Source organism: Rhododendron vialii, chromosome 7a (genome assembly GCF_030253575.1).
Source record: "Rhododendron vialii isolate Sample 1 chromosome 7a, ASM3025357v1".
Lineage (NCBI taxonomy): Eukaryota > Viridiplantae > Streptophyta > Magnoliopsida > Ericales > Ericaceae > Rhododendron > Rhododendron vialii.
This window is the reverse complement of record NC_080563.1, coordinates 1064436-1087291: the sequence shown is the minus strand read 5'-3', so window position 1 is coordinate 1087291 and position 22856 is coordinate 1064436. Positions and strand designations below refer to the sequence as shown.

The following is a 22856-nucleotide window of genomic DNA, read 5'->3' as shown; positions in this document are numbered from 1 at the left end:
TTTGTAGTTTATCTAATTCCATGATTAACCAAAAAAAGAATACATTGATATTGATCGGAGGAGAAAAATATAAATTTGGTCCCTATTAAATTTGGTTATTCAAAGAGAAAAACATTGTTAATTTTTGTTATCCAAATGCCAACATTTCATTATTGGTTAAGGGGTTTCTTAGTTTAGTTATGTAACAACCCTCCTTTTTCTAAAATAAACTCTAAAATACACTGTATTTTATACACTTTCAGGTCCCATTTCTCTTTGAATACAAATTTACATCACCAAAATAAAACAAAAGCCTCAAATAAATAATCCTCTAATGCTCCAAAAATTCTTCCAAGACTCTCCAAATAATCCTTAAATGCTCCGATTCAACCTCCACTAATCCGGCTCCACACCTAAAGAATTAAATTATCCGGGGGTATACGATATGCTTCCCACTTCCGGAACCCTTTCTAAATTCTCATTTTGTACTCCTCTTGATTATCTCGTGATATTTGTTCAATCCTATGGAATATCGTTGATAACATGCCCAACTCCCTTTGAAATCCAACACACAAACTCTAAGCATGCATATCCTCCAACGTTTGGATCGTCCATTCAGGCCCGTCGATCTGTGGATGAAACGCAGTGCTGAAGCAAAGATTCGTACCCAAAGCGATCTGCAAGTTTTGCCAAAATTGAGAAGTAAATTGAGGATCCCAGTTTGACACAATAGATACCGGAACTCCATGTAGACGAACAATCTCATTGACATAGTGGTAGTTGTAAGACTCCATCGTATCTGAAATCTGAACTGGTAGAAAAATGAGCACTCTTCGTTAAACGGTCCACAATGTTTTCCACGTGTTTATGCTGAGAAAGTACCGGAACATATTCTAGATTGGAAGGAGATCACGTTAGATGATGATGCGACTTACGAAGAGCAAGCCGTCAAAATTTTAGACAAACGAGATAAGGTTCTTCGAGGAAGGACAATCCGCCTTGTCAGGGTTTTGTAGCGCCACTAAAATTTGGAGGAATCAACATCGGAACGCGAGGACACCATGCAAGCTAATCATCCTCACTTGTTCGCTAATCAAGGTATCGCCTTTAATTTTGAGGACGGAATTTTTGTTAAGGGGGTATGATATAAGGACCCGCAAATCCGTAGCATTGTGCATGCATAAATGTAGATATGTGTTAATCTTCATTTTTAAAATATATCATATGAGAATAATTTTTACACCATGATGTTCGATATATTATTTTGAGCATACCGTGAATTTTGAGTATTTTTCGAAGAACGAAACCCGAATAGCGTGAGCCGAACATGGCTTGGTTTTGCACCGCCGGTCATTGTTTTTCCCCAGCTTCTTCACCAACCACTTTAGCAGCTAGAATTGAATTCTGCTGTTTCTTTGTCTCTTCTCCATTATACACATATTGTCTGACCATCTCATACCATTACACGTCTCTCTCACTCTTACCAAATAATTCTCTCCTGCTCTCCCTCTCAAGCACTCTCTTGCTCTCTCCAATCAAGGGGAACAACCCTCCGGGCTTAATTGCACCCATTTCTGATTTCACGCACTTCTCATTTTGGAGCAACCAACGTATCCCCGTCGTACTCAACGGTTCAGATCATTCATCCTTCTACTTAATCTGCAGGAATTAAGGTAGAACTTCGGAAAACACGCCTTACTATCTTGTATGTGTGATTCCATAAATTCCTGGTCCGATGCATGATTTCGCTAGTAAGGGTCGTAGATGACACCCTAATATGTTTAGTGTACGGACCGATCACGAAAAGGATAGATTGAACTAGGGAAAAACTCCTCTCGGCACCCAAAGCGAGTAAAAACGCACTGTCCTTGGTGGTTGACACGGTTCCCGTATTTTGGACCACGTCGAGGCCGAATTAGGAAAAACGTCCTTCAGTAAAGTTGCAGGTCTTCGAATTCTATTCGATTTGCATATATGGTTCACCTAAAACGGAGTTTGGGCTAAAAAGATATACTCCCTCCGTCCTATAAAGTTTAGCATTTTCAAGAATACGTGTCATTTAAAATTGCGTATATTTTTCGATCCATAATGTTTTAGACGATTTTTTGAACTTTGTTTAATAGAACAAATTAAAATCTATCAAATAAGATTCATATTGCTTATAAAAAAACATTACCGATTAAAAGATATAGTTAATTTTTCATATGACTAAAATAGTGAAAGTGCCAAACTTTATGAGACGGAGGGAGTAGTTGAATTACCAAAACTGTCCAAACCAAACAAAACTGCTGAGACAACTTTTCGCTGCACTCTGGCAGAAACTCTGGAAGCACGTAGAAAATGATCGGACCATTAGATCACTCCTAAATTTGACAGAACAAAAGGTTACTGAGTTAGCTACGTCTGGACAATTGAACGGATCAATTCCGCCCATTGGATCTTCGGGAATGTTGGTCTTAGTGAACTGTGGCAGATTGCACTTCTTGATCTCGTTAGCATTTCTACCTCGTTTAAAATCAGATTCGGGCATGGCGTAAAGCATAGAAGTTGTTCCTGACATCCTAAGCTATCACTTTGTCAAAGCTTATAGATTTTGGATAAGAATTGTTATGTCTCCTTGTTAGACTCGTAGATGTCTGAAAACCGACAATTTCAAGATGTTCATGCTTTAGCTAAATGATTTTTGAGCTATTACCATTAATACCTACACTTGGTGATTTTGTGAATATGCATGGGACTTGCATGGCTTGGTACACAACGATTATGCATGAAACTTAGAGTTATTGTGGTTGCTATTGCTTAAAGGAACATATTAAAAGTGTGACTGGAAATGATGAGACTTAGTATGGAGATGAAGTTATTAGTACTACGGTATGACTGGAAATATGGTTGAAGTAGTTTGATGAATTAACCCATAGCGGATAGAACCCGAGGATGGGATCAATGTGTCGTGAGCTGTGCTGTGTCTTGAGCCATGCCGAAGGTGGCGGTTGGGAGCATAGTGTACAGGAACACAGATGGGTGGTTGTCGTGAGCCAAACCTTGTCGTGAGCCATGCTATGTCTTGAGCCATGCCAAAGGGGCGGTTGGGAGCATAGAGTACGGGAACATGGTGATCGGGAACATAGTGAACGGGAGCATAGTGAACGGGGCATGGTGTACGAGAACATCGTAAGATCGATCATGTTAATAAGACTCTAAGTGTTTAATTACTTGTTCTGTTATTATTTCTTATGTGAGCTTCGGTGGTTATGGATATCATGCATAGGGCTGCAAACGAGCCGAGCCGAGCCGAGCCGAGTTTCAACATGTTCGGGCTCGGCTCGCCTTAATTTACCTCGGCTCGAGCTCGTGACGAGCTGCAGAACTCAAGCTCGAGCTCGGCTCGATAAGTATTTACAGAGCTCGAGCTCGGCTCGTTTATGAAACAAATATATATAAATATATATATATATAATATAATTGAGCTCGCGAGCCAGTTGAGCCGAGTTTCGACTAGCTCGAGCTCGGCTCGTTTGCGAAACGAGCCCAGGACTCGAGCTCGAGCTCGTTCGTTTGTGTCTCGAACCGAGCCGAGTGGAGCCGTTGTCGAGCCGAGCTCCGAGCCGCTCGCGAGCGGCTCGGATCGTTTGCAGCCCTTATTCATGCATACATTAGGGTGAGGGTAGTTTTGTATTGTTCTACTGGTCGGGTTTTCAAAAACTCACGGTGCTGCGTTACCTTGGTATTCAATGCCAGGTGCAAGCAAGGGTATGAAGTATTTCGAAGACATTTCTGTAGTAGCTAAAGACGGGGCCGAGGTAGCCAAGCCATGGCTGTACGAGTAGATCAGTCGTCAGCTCTGTGTCTTTAAGCACTTTATATTTGGAAGTTTGTAATAAATACACTTTTCAACTTTATTCGGTAATGTAATATTTTGATTACGTTTGTAATAAGCGAAACTGTAATTTGTAATAAATGGTGTCACAATAGCAAGGGTGCCATAAAATCCTTCCCCTCTCGTAACCTAGCTCCCGAACCTCAGATATCGAAGGTGACGACGGACTGGTCTACAAGTCTTTTTCAAATTAAACAACGTAGCAAGCGTTTCAAGTTCGGTTCCTTGGGTGTTTCACCGCAAAATCCGAGTGACGACTCTAAATTGGAAGCGTTTCGCCGCGCTTCCCGAAAGAGGGCGCACCCGATTTTTAAAGACAAGAATTGATAAATTTTGAGGCGTGTGCCCAAGGATAGAATAACTTGAATTAATTGATGGAGTTAAGGTATATACTATATATCCTCCTGCATGCAGACCAGATTCACAAATACTTACTTGATTTAGTAATGATGCTTTTGCTAGGTGAGGTTAAAATATTACTCCTAATTGATGCAAGCAATTAAGCAAGCGTTAGGAATCAGATTCATTGTGTCAACCTGAAGAAGGGAAGGTGATTCGATCTCTCAACTTTCTTCTATATATAGATAGAGATATGTTATTTAATTGATGCATCCAATATCATTGCAGGAATTCACAGGAAAGGAAGCAATTAATTAATTAAGCACTAGACTTAATTAATTAATTAATAAAGCATTTGGATCTACCAGGTATAGGTGATCGATCTCATTTGACTTCCTTCATATTTAATTGTTTTATACGAGTAATATTACTTTTGGTGCTTTGCATGGCCATTATTTAATTTGTTGTATGCATGCTTAGTCCTGTCTACTTCGATATTTTTATTTTTATCTTTTATTCCTTAGCTTATAAAGGGCTGATCAGATTCTCTCTCTTGGCTCGCAATTATTTGAATTGGAGACAGCATTAGGTCAAACTTCCTAAATTTTAATTTTATGTTACGAACCGTTCGACTTTAATCCCGCGCGTATGCATATGTTAATTCATGTGAACTCCGGCCACATATTTGTTGGTAACCTCTAATATATTGGTCTTGTCATTTGTATCTCCGGGAAAAAAAATAATTCATCTGTTTTAAAAATCATACTCGTCGTTGCATCCTTTGAAACAAATTTACTAGCTAGAGTTGCGTGACCATGATTTTTGGATTCATATGAAGGTTTTTTTTTAAATAGATCGATGACACTGATATACTCATATGCGCGCTACGCTAGCTGCGGGTGAATAACAATTACTACTAATTAGCAGGCAAAATGAGTCAAACACTCGGGAGCAAGGCGGATGGGAGCTTGGCCGAAGGCAGCGGCGGCGACAGCAGGAAAGGCAAATGTGGGTTGTTGACGATGAAGGTGATCAGAGACTGGAAAGACAAGGCGTTGGAGGACGTAGAGAAAACCTTTCATATTCAATTTGAGGGCTTCACTCTTTCTAAGGGCCTCATCTTAAAGGCCCAATTTGAAGTTTACAACCCTCTCAGTTGCGCCATTCCCAAGTGGAAGTCCATCCGTTACTCTGTTAAAATTGCCGACTGTTACAATCTCGAAATTCCCGGCAGCGGCAGGTTTGGAATATTAGTTATCTCAATTTCAATTCATTTGTGTTTACTTTCATCTACGTCCCTTTTATTTTGTTAGTGTTCATCCACTTTCTCGCACATAGAAGAGTATTGTTGTAAATTCAAATAAGAAAAAGACAATAAATAAATAAATAAAATAAGAGTGCCAACGACTAAAAGTGAAGCGCCAAAATTAATTTTCTCTATATTGTATATTTCAAGAAAAAAAAATATTGAATGTGTAGAAGAAACAAAAAAGAACACCCACCCAGTTTTACGGAGTAACTAATTACTTAACTGGTCCATAATGAAAAGCTCCTCAACAATAACTCTGCAAGTGAAGCGCCAAAATTAATTTTCTTTCTTTATATTGTATTTCAAGAAAAAATATATATATATCGAATGTGTAGAAGAAACAAAAAAGAACGCGTACCCACCCAATTTTATATATAGAGTAACTAATTACTTAACTGATCCGTAATGAAAAGCTCCTCAACAACGTAATAAGAAGCTCCTCAACAATAACCCTGCACTGGCATGAATTAATCAATTACAAGTAATGTACGTTAAAGGATTTATATACAATTAATAAGTAGTGTACAATTAATATTGTAGCTAGCTAGGCTGCTGTTTAATTTGTTATTTTTAATTAGCAAACATTTTTGCGTGACGTTGGGTTCGGGTTAAGTTTGCCTGGACTATTATATGTATCTCTGATCATCTATCTATCTATCTATCTATCTATATACGTGTGTTGTGTTATAAAGGGAAATTGCTAATGGTAAAGTGCCCTCTAAGTGGCTGAGAGCAAAGGAGAAGACGACGGTGGAAATGACAATAAATGCTTCGCTGAAACATGTGGGAGATAAGTTGCAAGAAATAATACTTCAAACTATAATTGATGGGCTTCTCAAGGTTGAATTGGAAATCACCTTCCGCTATCCCATTATCGGGAAACATACGATACACCCCAAATTCCCGATCGATGTGTCAGTTTCCGATGCCCTGGGAAAACACTTGAGCCCCAACCTTTACAAAGTGCTCCAAGTGGTATTGCGTACCGTCGAGGGCAATACGAAGAACATACCTGATGCTCTTCTTGAAATCTTAGAAGCCCTGACGCGTTATTACGATGACAAGAAGAAGGCTCTTGATCATGTTGCGGATGACTTTATGAAAAACAACTTGGAACAGATCACGGTCACTGTTCAATTGCTGGAAAAATGCTTGATCCCTTCACTTAACAAAGTGCTCCGAGTGGTATTGGATACTATCGAGGGCAATAAGAAGAACATACCCGATGCTCTGCTTGAAATCTTAGAGGCGCTCACGCAATATTACGATGATAAGAAGAAGGCTCTTGATCATGTTGCGGATGACTTTATGAAAGACAACTTGAAACGGATCTCCGTCACCGTTAAAGCTATCGAAAAATTCTTAAATTCTGGAGAATATTTGGGTGACTTGAAGGACATGTTCAAGAAAAACGTGAACAAGCTTGTTGAAGCTGTGAAAAAAATCTAGAAAAGAATCCGTGACATATTAAAGGGCCCGGTATTATTATAAACTGATCCGCAGATAAATAAATAAAATTGTCGGTCAGTCGATCTAGGGTTCGTAGCACTTGTGACACTCGTGATGCCTCAAGGTCATTCCACAAATAATTTGTACAGCATGTAATGAGAGCTATTATGCAAATAAAATAAAGAGCATCTGGAATTGCCACTAGCTAAAATATGGCTTCTGTTTTTTGGTTTTTTTTTATTTTTATCAGAAGCTAAAATGGCTGATTATACCAGTATTTGTAAGGTAAAACAAAGCTTTTGTTTTAAAGCATGGATAGTTAAGGATTAGAATCTCATACCGTACCAACCAGTACATGCCGTTTTTGAGCAAATTATCGTTTTTAGCCAATCATGTACTCTAGACTACAATTCTTTCCGACTACAAACACTAGTTGGTACTAGACTATTTTAAATTTAATACTAGAAAATAAATTATGCTAAATTTTCTGATGTGAAAAAATAACAATGATACTGATAAATCCGATATACCGTAACAATAAAATTATCGGTATCCAACCCTGGCAACCCATACGGCATTGAGTATTCAAAATGCTGTGTACAGTGTCGACGCTTTATCTCCTCGTCAAATTAGGTCACAATCAGACATGGCAGAATCAATGAAAACCTTGTAGGGCTTCTAGACTATATGAAAAAATCGTTTTCCAAACCTTAATTTAATTTATTACTAAGAATTTAATTTATTACTTAGAATAAATCGTTTAATGGCAAGTGTTGGTGGTCTTGCCGCAAAATGGGTATTGAGCCAATAAATCAAACCAAGAGAACACATAGATATTTACTTGATTCAGACAAATTTGAATTTTAGCCAAATTCAATTACTCCACGGCAAGCAGCCTCATCCATTCTCATTAATAAATCTCAATGAATACACATGTCCACTTACATCAAGTAAATCATTGTGATTTGTGGATATTAAACAATTATCCATAATAGATGGAATACACAAATATCGGATGAGGCGCAGATATCTCGCTATCTTTAAGAAAATTCAAGCCCTATGCAGCTAGTTGAATCTTGAACAACTAATACCTGTGCAGCAGAACTCCCAAGTGGCTTGTCTCCTCCAGGACGCAACAGCCCCACTAATAAATCGTGTTGGCTCGAACAACCCCGCACAAAATTAGTTGAGCCCAAAGCTCCACCACAGAAAAACATCCTTACATTTTTGCTGGGTAATCTCTCTTCTCCGTAGACAATATACGGAATATAGAATAGGGAGCAATATAGAAATAGAGAACCTTGATCGCAGCCATATATATGTACCTAAAACCCATCTACATAATTTTGACAAAACACTGTATATATACCTAAAACCCGTCTACATAATTTTGCCACCCCAAATTCTCTCCGTTTCCTTCATTACAATTCACAAATTAACCAACTTCCAACATCTCATCCACAAAATGGACGAAAGGGGTGGAAGGAACCCCCGGCCGCAGCACTGATCGATGAATTAGAATCTGCCGGAGCGTTACATGATGATGAATTTCCAAGGAAAAAGACGACGAAAGCGATTTGCATACATTACATGCATGCAGCATTTGCAGTATTCCAAACAGTCGTAGTTCTCATCTTCGCGCTAGTCGCGATGCACGTGAAATCACCGAGAGTCGAAATGCTGTTGAAGGGCTGCTGAGTGTGGGTGGGCCCTTCGTCTTACAACATGACCCTAATTGCCCAACTGAAAATAATGAACAAGCTAGAATTTTGGTGACTAGAAATAGTGAAATAGTACTATGAAAGAACGGCTATGAATATCAGCCACGGTGGCATGACGGTGGTGATTTGGAATGGAGAAGAGAGCCGAGGGGAGGGGAGGGATTCAGACGAAGGGTTACAGCGAGGGTTAGCTCAGTGGTCGCGTTGGGTGGCGATGTGAGTTCGGGAGGATTTTGGTGCTCGAAAGTAAGGCTGCCTGCGTTGAGAGGTAAAGTACATTTGATGAAGATGTGGGGGATACAATTTCTAATTATGAATAAGAGGAAGGGGGCCGAGATGAATTGTGTTATAGGGATTAATTTGACTAGTGGGGTGGTTGAGGATATGGATTGTGACGACTGAGAGAGAGTTCACTGTTTCATTTGATTTTGGATATACGAGGACTATTTTTTGGGTTTTGTTTTAATTTCTCTTTTTTGGCCGATAATAAAGCATGCGGTAAGAGCTTGTGGCTAGGTCGCAAGTGTATGAATCAGTTGATCCTCCTGAGTTGTGATAATAAAACATTAGCGATATATTGATATTCAAGGATTTATATTAAGTGAAAGGATTATATCATGAAGTTCTTTTAATCTATGGAGTCGGATTCTTCTCTCTTTGAACGCAGTCATGAACAGAATTCATAAAGCCTAAATTCATGAACACAACGATTCTTTTCAAAAGTACGAGGACCAAGTTGATTCATTTGCAAAGAAAGAAAGAAATGATTGAGATCAATGAGCAGTATGCTGTAATATTGTTTAACCGGTTGAAGCAGAGAGCAAGCAGATTTATGGTGATTGTATAAGGAATTTGTGCTTTCTGTTTTTTCTTTTTTGGCTTTGGACAAGAAAGAAAGTGCTTGACGTAGATCTGCTTCTGATTGCTTTTGCCATGTTGCTTCTTTCTATCTCACAACTTTCTAGGAATCTTGGATATGTACAAAAACAACTCTTATTTTCCCTCCACAGGTGGCAGTTATGAATCTGCAAAATTATACCATTTGTATAAATGACCTCCTATTGTAACAACAATAACAAGCAACCCACCCCTAGTAGTAAAATGAATAAAGAAATGACCCCCGCCTCTTGCACCAACTATGACAACAACAACCAAAAAAAAAGGTGATAACTTCAAATTAATTACAAAATCTAACGCGGTGTCAGTATCTTGGAAGCAGTCTTGAGACCTGAGACGTGCGCTCTGAGGAATTAAGAGGAACTGTTGAAAACTCCGATTCTGATTGTTCAGACTGCAATATGTTTCTACCTGACAAAATGGGGCTGTTGTGGTTCAGGGATGGGCTTGACCTTGAGAAAGCAGAAGCAGCACTTGTTCTCGGATCAAGCACCGGTGAAGCGGCCAGTGTATCACTTGGACTTCTATTGTGCTGATTTCCATCGGAAGCATTGGTGGCTCCTGCAGATTCCCTCTTCTCTCTTTCTTCTGTTTCTTTGAGGAGGAAATCAACCCAAAGATCTGCGAAGGACTGAGATAAAAGAAGAAACAATAATTCATACTGGATTATTCTTCCATAGAATAAGTAGTGGCAATAAATAAGGGCAGCAATATAACAATCCCAATTGACATTGCTCATCAGAATATTGTAAGCAAAGGCGTGTAGTTGGCAACTTAGAAAAATGTCACTCTAGGACCTAAGTTCGTGGTTAATGCGTGCAAACAACTAGTTGTGTTTCGATCACAGATTTCTGAAGAGGGGCCTGCTGATAAAAGAGAAGGTACGGGATTTCCCTCTGCACGTTGAATACATACTAAAACTGTTGATACCCACTGCATAATCCAAAAAATGCAGTAATATTGTGGCAGGCTAGAATAAGAACTTTTTATAAAAAAAAATTAGGAGAAGTTGTGGCTTTTCATGGGTGATTTTATCACTCAAAGAAACTCTAAGCTGACAACAAGGTGACTGTTGAGAACAGAACCAAAACAAACTGATAGCAGAACCAACGAATAATTATCAGACGAGATTGGAACCTGGTTTTCAGATGCCATATTTGCATTAGCTTCAGCCGAACCACTACCCAATATGCCACCAACGAGCCGGCCTGGTAGACCCAGAACGCCACGAACAACACCTTTACCGGTACCTTGCTGAGCAACACCTATCCTTTGCTTATCCTCATCGGAAAATCCCAACATGCGAACCATAAGATCCAGAACCTGGCATCACCAGTATGTTAATCAGTGGATAAGCAGGATACACAGAAAAAGTTTGAAAAGAGTAGCTACTCCAACTATAATGGGGGAAGCAGTGGTGATGGAAACAGTGATCTTCTATGCATCTTCAATGCCCATAAAATTAGTGTATAGAATATGGAAGAACTAGAATGAGAATGGACTAATTCACCTCTAATTAGGTCAGGGAGGTGTTATCTCAGGAGCATCATGGAAATTGAACAAGTAATGACCCTTTCATGGCTTATTCACATCCACTGATTTTTTGGGGAAAAATAATCCTTAGCCAAAAACCTGTGTGTTTGAGCCCACTAATACACTGACAAGCTTATGCACAAGTGTTTACGTACGTGTGCCACAAGGAAAACCTCTGGCTCTGGTACTCTAGTGTTCTTGTGTATGTTGAGGAATTGAAGAAACCTTCTCAAAAAATCATATGGAGTACCTCTTTGCTGTGGTTTCTCTGGAAGTAGGTTACCAATAACTTGATCACTATTCGCCTGCCAAAATGCCAGTCAATCTGTCAATACAGACTTGCAGATTCCATAACATGACAAATTCAATGTATATCAACTAAATATCTAAAAGCCACATTCAACTAAGCTTTGTACCCCTTTTCTGACAGGCAACTTTGGAGACTCAAAATTCAGCCTCTTTACTGGGGGAATGCAACTTTTTTTTATAGCTAAATTGGGGGAATGCGACTTGGTCAGCTGGGATGTTAACTAGGGGGACCTCTTGTCCACAGTACTTTGCCAAAGAACAATGCTATGAAAGATGAACTTGGAGTGACAGCAAGAAGCAAGTCATCTAAGATGGCAAAAGAAGCTACATGCTGTAGGTTACAACTGCAGCCAACGAAATCATGGAAAATTTGGCAAAGGTGGTGATGTCAGCTAGCAGTAGAGTGGCTGTAGAAAGTTAAGTTGCATGCCTGATCTGTTATTAGAAGACCAACGGGACCCAGTGCCTTCAAACAGACACTAGAAAGAACATCCTTCAAGTATAATCGCCCCAGTATGAGAGGATTTTTATAATATTACTTTTATGGCTTTCTGGGCATCATTTGTAGAGATTTTTAAAACATCTTATTGACTCCAGCCACGGACTGTGAGACGCAACGTTTCAAATAATCTCATCAATCATCATGTAACATCAAATCAAAGGTTGAATGGCAACACAATCCAAAAAAGCAATGCATGAACCATATTTTCATTATCTATCGAATATAATATTTTCATTATCTATCGAATATATTCCGATCATTAATACAACTTTTAGCAAGTGTTGATAGTTGGCCTTGAGTGATCTAATGGAGTCTTCTGGAAAGATGGTAGAGCCTGAGACGGCAAAGGACCACCACTGTGGGGACGTGAGAGCAGAGGTGATCCTAGATAGAGAGAGAAAACGGCAAATTTCTTTGTTGCCAAAGGTGATAGAGAATGCTTTATGCAATACGCGGCTGAATGTCATATTTAACTAGCATGCATGGACAAGAAAAGGTGCCTCAATCCATTGGTTGAACAATCCAAATGTTTTTTAAGCATGGACTGCTACATGATCAGACATGCCCCTCCCTCCCTCCCTCTCCTACAGAATAAGAGCTCCAAGTTGTCTAAAATCCTGAAGCCCTCCTGTTGTACCCCATGCCACACTTACCCTGATGGGTTTTGTTCTAGGTTGCTGCAGTAGAACTAGGGTAACTTTGGCAACCATGTGTATAAAGATAGGATATTAGCAACAGGCCACTCAAGAAAGTCAAAAGGGGAGCCAGGCAGATGTCATGCAAAAGAAATGCACGGCGAGAGAATGAACGTGCCTAATAGTTGCGGAGGGACTATGACATTGAAAATTAGAAGATATCGTTATCTTCAAAACCAATAAAAAGTGGACTATGACAGACAACACTAAACAAAAGAGAACATTCAGAGACTAACCGGTCAACAAAATAATCAGAGTCCATTGACATCCTATTAATTCTTGACATGCTCTGCTCAAGAGCACGACGCAGTTTCGCATTGTCATCTTCAAGTTTATTTACTCTATTTCTTCCTTCTGCCAGCATCCTTTCAGCTTGTGAAAGCTTTTCCAATATATCTTCCTTCTCCTTGCGTGACATCTCTTCCTGTTGATGTGCACCCTGAAAGCAAAGACAAATTCACACCCAAGAAACTAGGGAAATCAGATTTGCACTTATATGATATTCCAATATGTATATAAAGTCAGTCACGTAATATTGGTCTATTTTCAGTATTCATGACCCCATCAGATCAAAAAAATAATGTATCTTTGTGAATAAATTCCAAGCCCGACTACGAGTAATGGAACAACCACATGGAACAGAGGGATTAAGATTCAAGACATTGTACCAAATTCAAACAGAAACTTTACTACCAAACATATTAACTACTAGAAACCTATAGATAGTAAACTGGAATGCCATTCGGATGTGCAAAATCTGTTTAGGCGAATGGGCTAGAAATTGCTACCGTTGACATGGCATATACACGTAAAGCTACTTGATAAGTTCTACTCTATACCACTAAAAAAATACTGACATGATGGATCTCTGTGTCAAAAGGGCAAGAACAAGGCATTTGATAGAATTCTAAAACATAAGTGAAGTACAACACCTTCAAAAGCTCAGCAAGTTTAGCTGATTCTTCTCTTGCATTTGCCAGATCTCCTTCCAAATGTTCCTGATTCGATAAAAGTGAAATTACCATAATGAACGTAATTAAAACTGGATGGGTATATTCTACCCAGAATGCTTCGTAAAGCAAAAAGACAAGACACAATGTTTACCTTAGCTTCAATTTCAGCATAGTACTGGCCTAACGCAGTTTGAAGATTTAGAAGTTCGACATTTTTGGCATCTATCGTACTGATACAGCTTGTCATCTTTCTATTTTGGTCATCAATGATTTCTCTGTACTTTTGAAGCTCATTGTTGTTTGCCATCTTAACTTCGTCTTGACTTGCAATTGCCTGCTTCAGAGCTTTCTGCAAATGAAGCATTTGTTGTTTCTGATACTCATTCTTTTCTCGTAGTTCCTCAATGATTTTATTGTCTTCATCCATCTTTTCTGATTCCTCAGATTCCTATACAATATTGCAGCAAGAGAAACCGTTTACATTTCTGTTTGCAGAAGATTGAAAAATTTAAGCTTACTAGAGATGAAATGATCCACTGCTAGAATCTACGACTTGACATAAAAACGTTATACTGATTCTAGGAACAAGAAAACAGATACCATTGTTTTGTCTAAGGGAGAAACTAGCTGAAACATTCATAAAGCCCGGAAAAGGCACAGCATACAGGTTCAAATCATGATGACTCTGTAAACGGCATTAAATCAAAGAACATAATGTGGAATTTTCATAAATATATATGGGGCCGGTTCAAGGGACAAAACTTTTGATGCAAAATGTAATCGGAGCCCCGTGCTAATAATCGGAGCCTTTCAGTGGGGCTCTGATTACATTGTGTGTCAAATGTTGTGTCCCTTGAACCAACCCCTATAACCATATATAGGCCTCCAGACACTTCATAAAACTCTTGAACTATATTAAGAAGTACTTGGCCTGCTTACAATCTTTTCTAGAACTGTTATTAAAAATTCCTGTCTCAAGTCTGACTAAAAAACATATATCTTTATCTTTCCACATATGCAGGGGTCACAGTCAACACTTTCAAAGTTGTAAAACCTATACCGAAGTCTGAAAGAAGTTCATGCTCAGCAGAACATTGTAAACAAGAAGATATGCAACCTTATCTAATAAATGCTTCTTAAGACGGTTCAGTTCATGTAATGCCTTGTCCCTCTTTTGTCGCGCCTCGTTCAAATCTTTCTCTAGTTTCCGCATCGTTTGTTCCATCTCTTCTTTTCCAGGAAAACTTCCCAACGACTGGACATTCTGCATGAAAAACAGTGGTTGGGAGAGTGAGGAAGCTTCAGAACTCTATCACCCGCCAGGTGTAAGGTACAATGTTACTAAACAATACCAGAACTACCTCATTCAAATGATTTGACTCCTTATTTGGATTTTCTTGAGCATCATGAGAAGACTTATGTACTGAGGAGTTGCTGGCTGTTTTCAATGCCGCTTGAAGCTCAACCTTCTCCATCTACCACAAATGAGATAACATTAAAACAGGCTCAAGGAGAAAGATTTCCAACCATGTTAATTTTGGCTCGTAACATAAAAACAGGCTCAAGGAACAAGGTTGCTATGAATGCTAATTTTACCCTCTGAAATCCATTTTTAGTTTGAAACCTGAAACCTTTACCGGATAACATAACACATGCACCCGTAGCTGGGAAAGCTATGAATGAAGTTAAATACTAACCTTAAGATCGTAGTTTTCCTTCTCTAGGGATGCAATTACTCTTTTCAAACCTTCAGCAATATCATCATCTGCTTCTGCAGTCTCCCTTTTATTAAATTCCATCTGTAGTCGTCTTACTTCTGCTATTTTCTGATTCAATTCATCACGAATTTCATTCATCTCCCTGTTGGTCTGCAAGAAAAAACAATGCCAATGGGAGAGAGGAGAGATAGAGAGAAGAGTAAATGTAAGGTTGCAAGAACCCATGAAAATTTGCATAAATAAAGATACTCCAACAAAAACAACATAGAAGCACAAAAAGAAAATGGAAGCTCAAACCATCAATACATTCCTTAGAGCAACTCTACATAATCCTCGGCTATGATAAAAAGATGTATTGGATGAATCACATGAAAACATGTACAAACAAATAATGTTAATGCAGAGAACGATTTATGTTACTTCCTGTTCATGGTTAACAAAGTCACGACAAAAATTCCCAGCACCATGTTAGGGATGCTAGCAGACTGCAGACTTAAGTTAAACACCCACCAGTTTAATCACCGTATCAGTTAAACTCCAACTCATTAAGTTGCACTTCTTTGTCAAGCAAATAAAAAATACCAAAATGTTATGGTCAGTTTTACACAAAGTCATAAGCTATGTTACAGACTCTAGTACGGGTGGTGGTTGGGGGTGGGTCAAACCATCAAACCTCTAACTTAAGGATACGCAAACCCACTAAAAGGACTATGTTGTAGAATTTAATCCTTGTGCTTTATGTTCATTTAACCTTTTTATAGCGATTGATATCCAAAGAAAATGGTCGTGTCAAGTACTATTTCACCATAAGGGCTCCACGAGAAGTATGGGACACATATCCAGAACTTCGGCCAGGTGCCAAGTGTTTGACATTGGTACTTGATTTATTTTGAAGAATCCAAGTCATATAGCTTATAAGCAATGTCAGATCCATTTGAAGGATCTTCACCTCTTCCGCAAAATGTTCCAGCCAACAAAGAGCATGAACATATATAGGCCGGAGAACTTTACAAATGAGACAATGAAAATCTTTTGCTTACCCTCGGAGATTTTAATACTACAATGTAACACCCTAAAAGTTTGCCTCAAAATGTGGAGGCTTATGCGTGTGCTATTCACTCATGGGAGTGTGCATGGGTGTTAAGGATGAGAGAGCACACCCGTTAAAATAACCAAGAAACGGTGAATTTAAAAAGGAAAAAAAAAAAAAGAAAAAAAGACAAGTAAGAGAGGAAGAGGTGTGATATAGTAGGGTATATAAATGGGGAGGATATACTTGGAACTTTGGAAGGCAAAAAAAAAGGGGGGAGGGGCGCAATTTTGGCTTGGTGGGTATATGTAAGAGTGACACGGATTGGGGAGAGGCAGATATTCTCTTAAAGTCTTATGTATGTATGTAGATTGCAGGTAAGTATTTTCAGTTGCAAGGGAGGGACGGAAAGTAATGGAAGTTCATGGGAGGTAATGTGTTAGTGAAGAGGTAGTGGGAAAAACAGGGCTGGAAGGAGGGATGGAAGGGGTGATGGTAAAAAATGGGGGATTAAAGTTAATTAAAAGGTTATGCTTTTTAAGGTTAATAGTTGTTTGGCACCAAGTAAGTTGGGTAATTGGTTAAATAATATGGATCACTGTGTTCAGTTGCTAGTTTAGTTTTAGTTTTAGTTTTGTTTCCAATCATTACCCTATATCTCCAATTATTAATTTCATTTCTCTCTCCATCTCTCTCCAATCATTACCCCTCTCTCCAATCATTACCCTATTTATCTCTCCACCCACTACCAAAACTAAACTAAACTACCTACCAAACAAAATCGTGTATATTTTGCGGTATTTCAGAATTTCGGGTTGTTACATGAGATGTTACTTAGACAAAAACCAAAAACCAAAACTTGCATTACAAGGTTATTTATGTCACCAAAATAAGCAATAAAGAAACATTCAAGGAATTCTTTTCAATAACAGCATAAAAGAGCAAAAGTAATTTATGATCACAACTTTATAACTTCAAAGGAGCGAAATACACATCTGTTCTAATAGAAAGGAACAGGATTCAGAACTCACTTTGCTCTTTTCTACTTTCATTAAATTCAGCTCCTCCTGAAAGGATCCATTCAACTTCTGTTCCTCTAGGAATGAAAATGAGAATCAGTCAAGAAATTTAAGAAGACCTAACGAAATATTGTGGTTCGCCTAAAAGGAGTATGGAAATACCTCGTAACTGTAGCTGTATATTTGCTAACTTGGCATGTTCTTTCTCAAGTTCCAACCCTAAGCTTTTTATTTGCGACTCGTGAGCTGCTTGCATTGCTGCCGGAGACCTGTTTTTCTCTTCTAACAAATCTGCAAGATCCTAGAAGGCATTCATATATCTGTTGTCAACTTCAATCATTATGGACAATGAAACCAGAACAAAACCTTATGATTGACTCCAAAAGAGGCAAGAAGGAAAAAATTAAGAAATTTACATCATGACCAGAATAAAATGAGAGCTACTTAAAGAATGCTTAAACCAGAAACTTTAGCAAGGTATACACAAATTCAATTTGGGAAAAAAATATCAGTACCCAATCCATGGCAAAAGATAGCTGATGTGTATATATGTTAAGCATAAATCAGTTAAGCTAGATCACTATCAACACATGTAATCACTGAAGCAGAATAGATTAAAGGCATCATTACCTTTTCATTACCCTGAATGTCAGAGCGTTTTGATTCTATCTTAGTTTGAGTAATATCAGGTTGCATAGATTGTGTAATCCCATTGCTTAGTTCATCCTGTTTGGAGACCACACCATTGATTGCTCGGCTGCCCACAGATCGATTTTTTACGGAGGCTTTCTGATGCCGATTGGGTGACTGATCAGTACTCCCCTGGACAAATCCCAGATAAGATCAATCAATACCCAAGTTCAAAGTTGAACATTTGTGTTTAGGAAATTCGAACAGAGAAAATATATGAAACAAATCCTCCTTCCCTCCCTCCCTCCCTCCCTCCCTCTCTCTCTTTGTGTTTAGGAAATTCGAACAGAGAAAATATACTCCTGCCATTTTCTTTTTCTGATGGGTAGACTTGGATACTAGAAGATGCATCTTTATTGGGGAAATGCAACCTAAGAATGTAAATAACAATAATCAAGTAAAATAACATAGCAAAATGTAAATTACAATAATCAAGTAAAAAATAACATTATTTAGCCACTCAATCATCTGGGGCTTAAACTTCCATATCTTCCATACAAGATTAATTCATAATACGAGACTTAAAATCTTAGAGAGACCTCTAAGACCTCTACATGTCAAAGAGTCAAATTAAAATATATTTGAATAAAGATTGATACCTTGACACCATTCGGGCTATTTGTTGATGTCTTGAAACTCTCGTTTCTAGGTGAATTTGAAGCAGCATTTGTTGATTCCAGATTCCGTTTCAACAAGCCATTTTCCTCGTTCAATCTTAAAATCCAATCCTGCCAAATAAAATTGATAGTAATTAGAGCCTGTTCCACGACACATTCTTAAAAAATAAGTACTTATTTCACATTTTCAAACTCAAAAATAATGTAAATGAAAAATAATTTTTCAATTTTTTTTTGTACCGTTCAAAAGATCTCAATGAGATCTATCAAACAAGATCGATATTGCTGAGAAAATTATTCGCATAAACATATTATTTTTTAGCTTAAAATTGCCTTCTTAAAAAATAAGTACTTAAAACGAGTTTTGGAACGGGGCCTAACACTTGTCAAAGGCTCTGAGGACACTTATAGCTAGAAAGAGTGGCTAAGAGATTAGGTTGATATTTGGAGCAGTTCACTCTTCACTTTGAGATGAAAGGACCAAACCAGATAGGTGGCTGGTTGTGCTACAGAGTTGCATAACCAACACTCCCATCAGCAATCACAGTGCAGCACGAACTTTCCTCCACAGTACTATTAAGACTCTTGGTAGAAAAACCATGATTACCCCAAATTTGAAAGTACTTCATTGAAGACATGGAAACATATCCACGAGACATATATGAACCAGAGTGATCTCAAACATAGCCTAGAAACTTCTGTCAGGATGAAAATGTTACAATGGCTTACAAGTCATAGGTAGAACATTTGAATACTGGACCTAAGTAACACCTAAAAATATCTTTAGATTTTCAGGCCCAGATTTGTCTAACAAACCATGTTGTCCAAAAGGGAAACCTTCAACAACCAAGGCATAGCTATCAAAAGAACAAACAAAGCAACAAAGGAAACCAGCCACAGAACAAAGAATTACCTCTTTTTCCTTCAATAAAGCTGCATAATTAACTGATAACGCCTTGATTTCTGACTCAGACTCCTGAAGCCTCTTGATTTCTTCCTTGTACTGCTCAATCTGCAACAACCACATAAATAGAAAACGATGATATCATTCACGCACGAACTTTGCAATGAAGGAAAAGTCATACTAGCAATCAAGAGTGACTAGGCATGCCAATGAATCCAAAAAAAAGTACACTTGCCGAGCGAAACCAGGATCCAAACTCAGTGAGGGCTCCAGCAGCTTCATTTGGACAGGCTGGAGTTGCATAGATATAAATCAACAGAACTTTAATCTGAACTAGACATGCACCAAGGACTTGGAAGCCCAAGCCTCAAGCCTCAAAGTCATAAATATCTACCCTAAGATCTATGTTACATGGACTCCGCTGTGAGTATCAGGTGCGGCTGTGAGTATCAGGTGCGGGTGCAAGTTGAAGCGTCAGACCTTCCTAAACTGAAATCTTAGGATACTTGGATGTGTCCCCAAATTGGGTATAGCTACGGGGACATGAACACTTGTTTGTAGAATATATTGTGGAACATTTTCAGATTAAAAATCGTAACTTATATTTAAAAATGTATTTAAATAAGAAGGGATTAAGAAAATTTTGTTTTTACCATTTCCTGCCCATGTGAGGCTAGAAATTTCGTTTTTCTAGCTAATTTGACATTAATTTTTCGGTAATTATAATAACAAGTAGAGGATCCGAGTGCCAAAATGGATACGGGTATCGGACACATCGACAAGGTCACACGAGTACTTCAGCCAAAATGAAGGAACCATGTAACATAGCCTGCGAAATCTAAAATTCGTTTAAGATGATTTTGTATTCGTCATTTAAGATGATTTTGTATTCGTCAGAATGGTTATTTTCAAGGTTGCAACCTTAAATAACCACACCAAGAAAGTCACCGCACGGCCCTAGCCAAACTCCTTGCCTTACAATGTCTTCCGTCCAGATCAGCCAGCATAAGCGAGCCTTGGTATGCAATGTTGTGCAAAGACGTCCGATGGCATGCCCATTTCATCCATAGTGCCTAGCCTTGCCCCACAACCGGCTTTCCCCGACTTGTGGGCAAGCTTTCTGCTTTCCTCGAAGGGACACACCCCCAATCCACACCGGTCCACACACCGAATCGATTGGCGGACCTACCCAGCCCACGTGCCCCATTGGATAGAAGTAGTAGACTCGTAACCACGAGTATGTTTTTGGCTGTCTTGTATAGACTCTAGAGTTATGAGACAGTTGTTAGTCTGTATTTAAATCTCCGTTTGGTGAGATTAGCAAGAATTCTCTTCTTGTTCTTTGTTTCATAACTCTAACTCTCATCTAATTCAGCTGTTGCATATTTTACTTCGTTTTCCTTGTTTCATGTGCATTGCTGCCTTGATATCAGACCTTAGTCACGTAATCCTTTGATAGGATCCTCCGCTCTCGACCCTCACCCTCGTGAATTTTAGTAGTCTGAGATGCTTTTCAAAGACAAATTATGCACATTTTCTCTACTTAGTCCATAAACTATCAATTTGATGATTTCGCTTGCGCTCCCATTCACACACGTCCACACACATTATGTGACTTAGTATCAGACTTCTCATAGCTCGCAATAAGTGGAAGGGATATTAATCAGACTTCACATAGCTCGCTATTTTTCACTTGCATAGGGAGTTCTATTCCCAAATTCACAAAATTCCACAAGAAACCAAAGCTCTATCCCTAAAAAAAAAAAAAACTGAAGCACACAACTCATAGCAGATAAACCAACGAATTCAGTAACATCAAACAAAATTGGCGAGGACGTTTCATAGATAGAAACCTAAAGACAACGGAATAATACCTCAGAATTATAGGGGGAACCGAATCCATTGGACAGGGGAGAATGCGAAGCCGGACTGGAATGCGCGAAACTGTGAGAGGATCGGCGATCGGTGGAGAGATGACCGTTTCGATCCGGCGAATTGTAGATCTCGAGCGCTTCGTCATCGTCGTCGTCGTGAACGTCGAGCGCGATTTTGTGGAGGTTTTCTTTCACGTTCGCGATTGAACTCCACATCATTCAATCCGCCGACAATCTTCCCTCTCTCTCTTCTATATATATATATCTGTAGGGATATATGTGTACGGTCGAATAGAGATTTTGGCTCGAAATTTATGAGAGATCTCAGGGGAACTTAGACAAGGGGAGGTGAGAGCATCGATTTTTTAGGTGACGAGAGAGAGAGAGAGACGAAGGTCGAAACAATTCCCTGAATTTTTGTGGAGGTTGGGTAGATCTCTTGTCTTGGAATAAAAAAGGGTAGGAGGGGGGTTTTATTTACGATTTCAGTTACTCGGAGAAGGAGTCGCGTTAAGTACTCATTAAATCGGATCAAAAAAAAAAAAAAAGTACTCATTAAACAACTATTATCGCTTTCCCATATTTCAATAACTTATTTTATACTGGATGAGTTTTTAAGAAAATTTTGAAAATTTTTGTAAGATTATGAGTAGAAAAAAGAATATGAGTAATGATTGAAACCAGAAGTAGTGTTAGGAGGGAGATAGAGAGAGAAATGAGAATAATGATTGAAGATAAATATGAGTAATGATTAAAGATAGATATGAGTAATTAATATTTTTTGAGTTGAGAATTTTTTTCCGAAAAACAATCCAAATAAAGCATTAGTTGTTATTCAAAAATGTTTTCATTGCATTCGCAATCTCGCTCATGCACCAACACTTAAATTATGTATTGTCATTGACTAGTGGATCATGGAAGGGATATGAGAATATGAGAATATTTTCCTCAACCTTCTAACCTACGATGATAACAAACAAGTTAGATTAGAGCTCGAGAGTGGAGACATCCTTTTTATGGAGAAGTATGAGGTTGAATGTGGCAAAAATTAAAACATGTGGATCCAAAAAAAATTGTTGCATAATACAAGCCTGCTAGTGTAATTTATCCAAGAAACAGAAAATTTAGATTTGTATAAATAGCCGCCTTCCTCAACCAGAGCCCCTAGGGTTGGCGTTCCCAGTTCCCTGCTCCTGTCACAGCTCTTCTTCTTTTTCTTGTTCTTCTTTTTTTCCTTCCCTGTTCAACTTTTCGATTACGTTCCTTTGGTCTGTAATTGCTATGAAGAAACCTGAATGAATATATGATTGCGTAGATGATTAAAATCTCTAGCAACATGCTATTTACCATGGTTCGTCTGAGCATGCTCTCTCTCGATTTTTGATAAGGATGTAGATGAGTATATATCTGTACATACACGTACAGTAGTGTTTGTTATCCA

At 38.6% G+C, this 22856-nt stretch overlaps 2 protein-coding genes across 2 annotated transcripts; one reads left to right on the top strand and one right to left on the bottom strand.

Annotated features, from left to right (window-relative positions):
* The first annotated feature begins 4373 nt into the window (after window positions 1-4373).
* On the top strand, window positions 4374-7164 carry LOC131334627 (uncharacterized). Its single transcript, XM_058369751.1, has 3 exons — window positions 4374-4563; window positions 5123-5435; window positions 6197-7164. The coding sequence occupies exons 2-3, from the start codon at window positions 5128-5130 to the stop codon at window positions 6951-6953; spliced, it is 1065 nt and encodes a 354-aa protein (XP_058225734.1). The 5' UTR covers window positions 4374-4563; window positions 5123-5127; the 3' UTR covers window positions 6954-7164.
* Window positions 7165-9651: 2487 nt separating this feature from the next.
* On the bottom strand, window positions 9652-21894 carry LOC131334626 (golgin candidate 4-like). Its single transcript, XM_058369749.1, has 15 exons — window positions 21416-21894; window positions 19551-19649; window positions 18620-18748; window positions 17961-18152; window positions 17493-17631; window positions 17343-17407; window positions 15261-15431; window positions 14925-15038; window positions 14681-14827; window positions 13715-14011; window positions 13543-13608; window positions 12847-13049; window positions 11355-11409; window positions 10709-10894; window positions 9652-10202 (listed from the first exon to the last, which is right to left on the bottom strand). Exons 1-15 carry the CDS (start codon window positions 21632-21634, stop codon window positions 9876-9878), a joined length of 2409 nt encoding a protein of 802 aa, XP_058225732.1. The 5' UTR covers window positions 21635-21894; the 3' UTR covers window positions 9652-9875.
* Window positions 21895-22856: the final 962 nt, after the last annotated feature.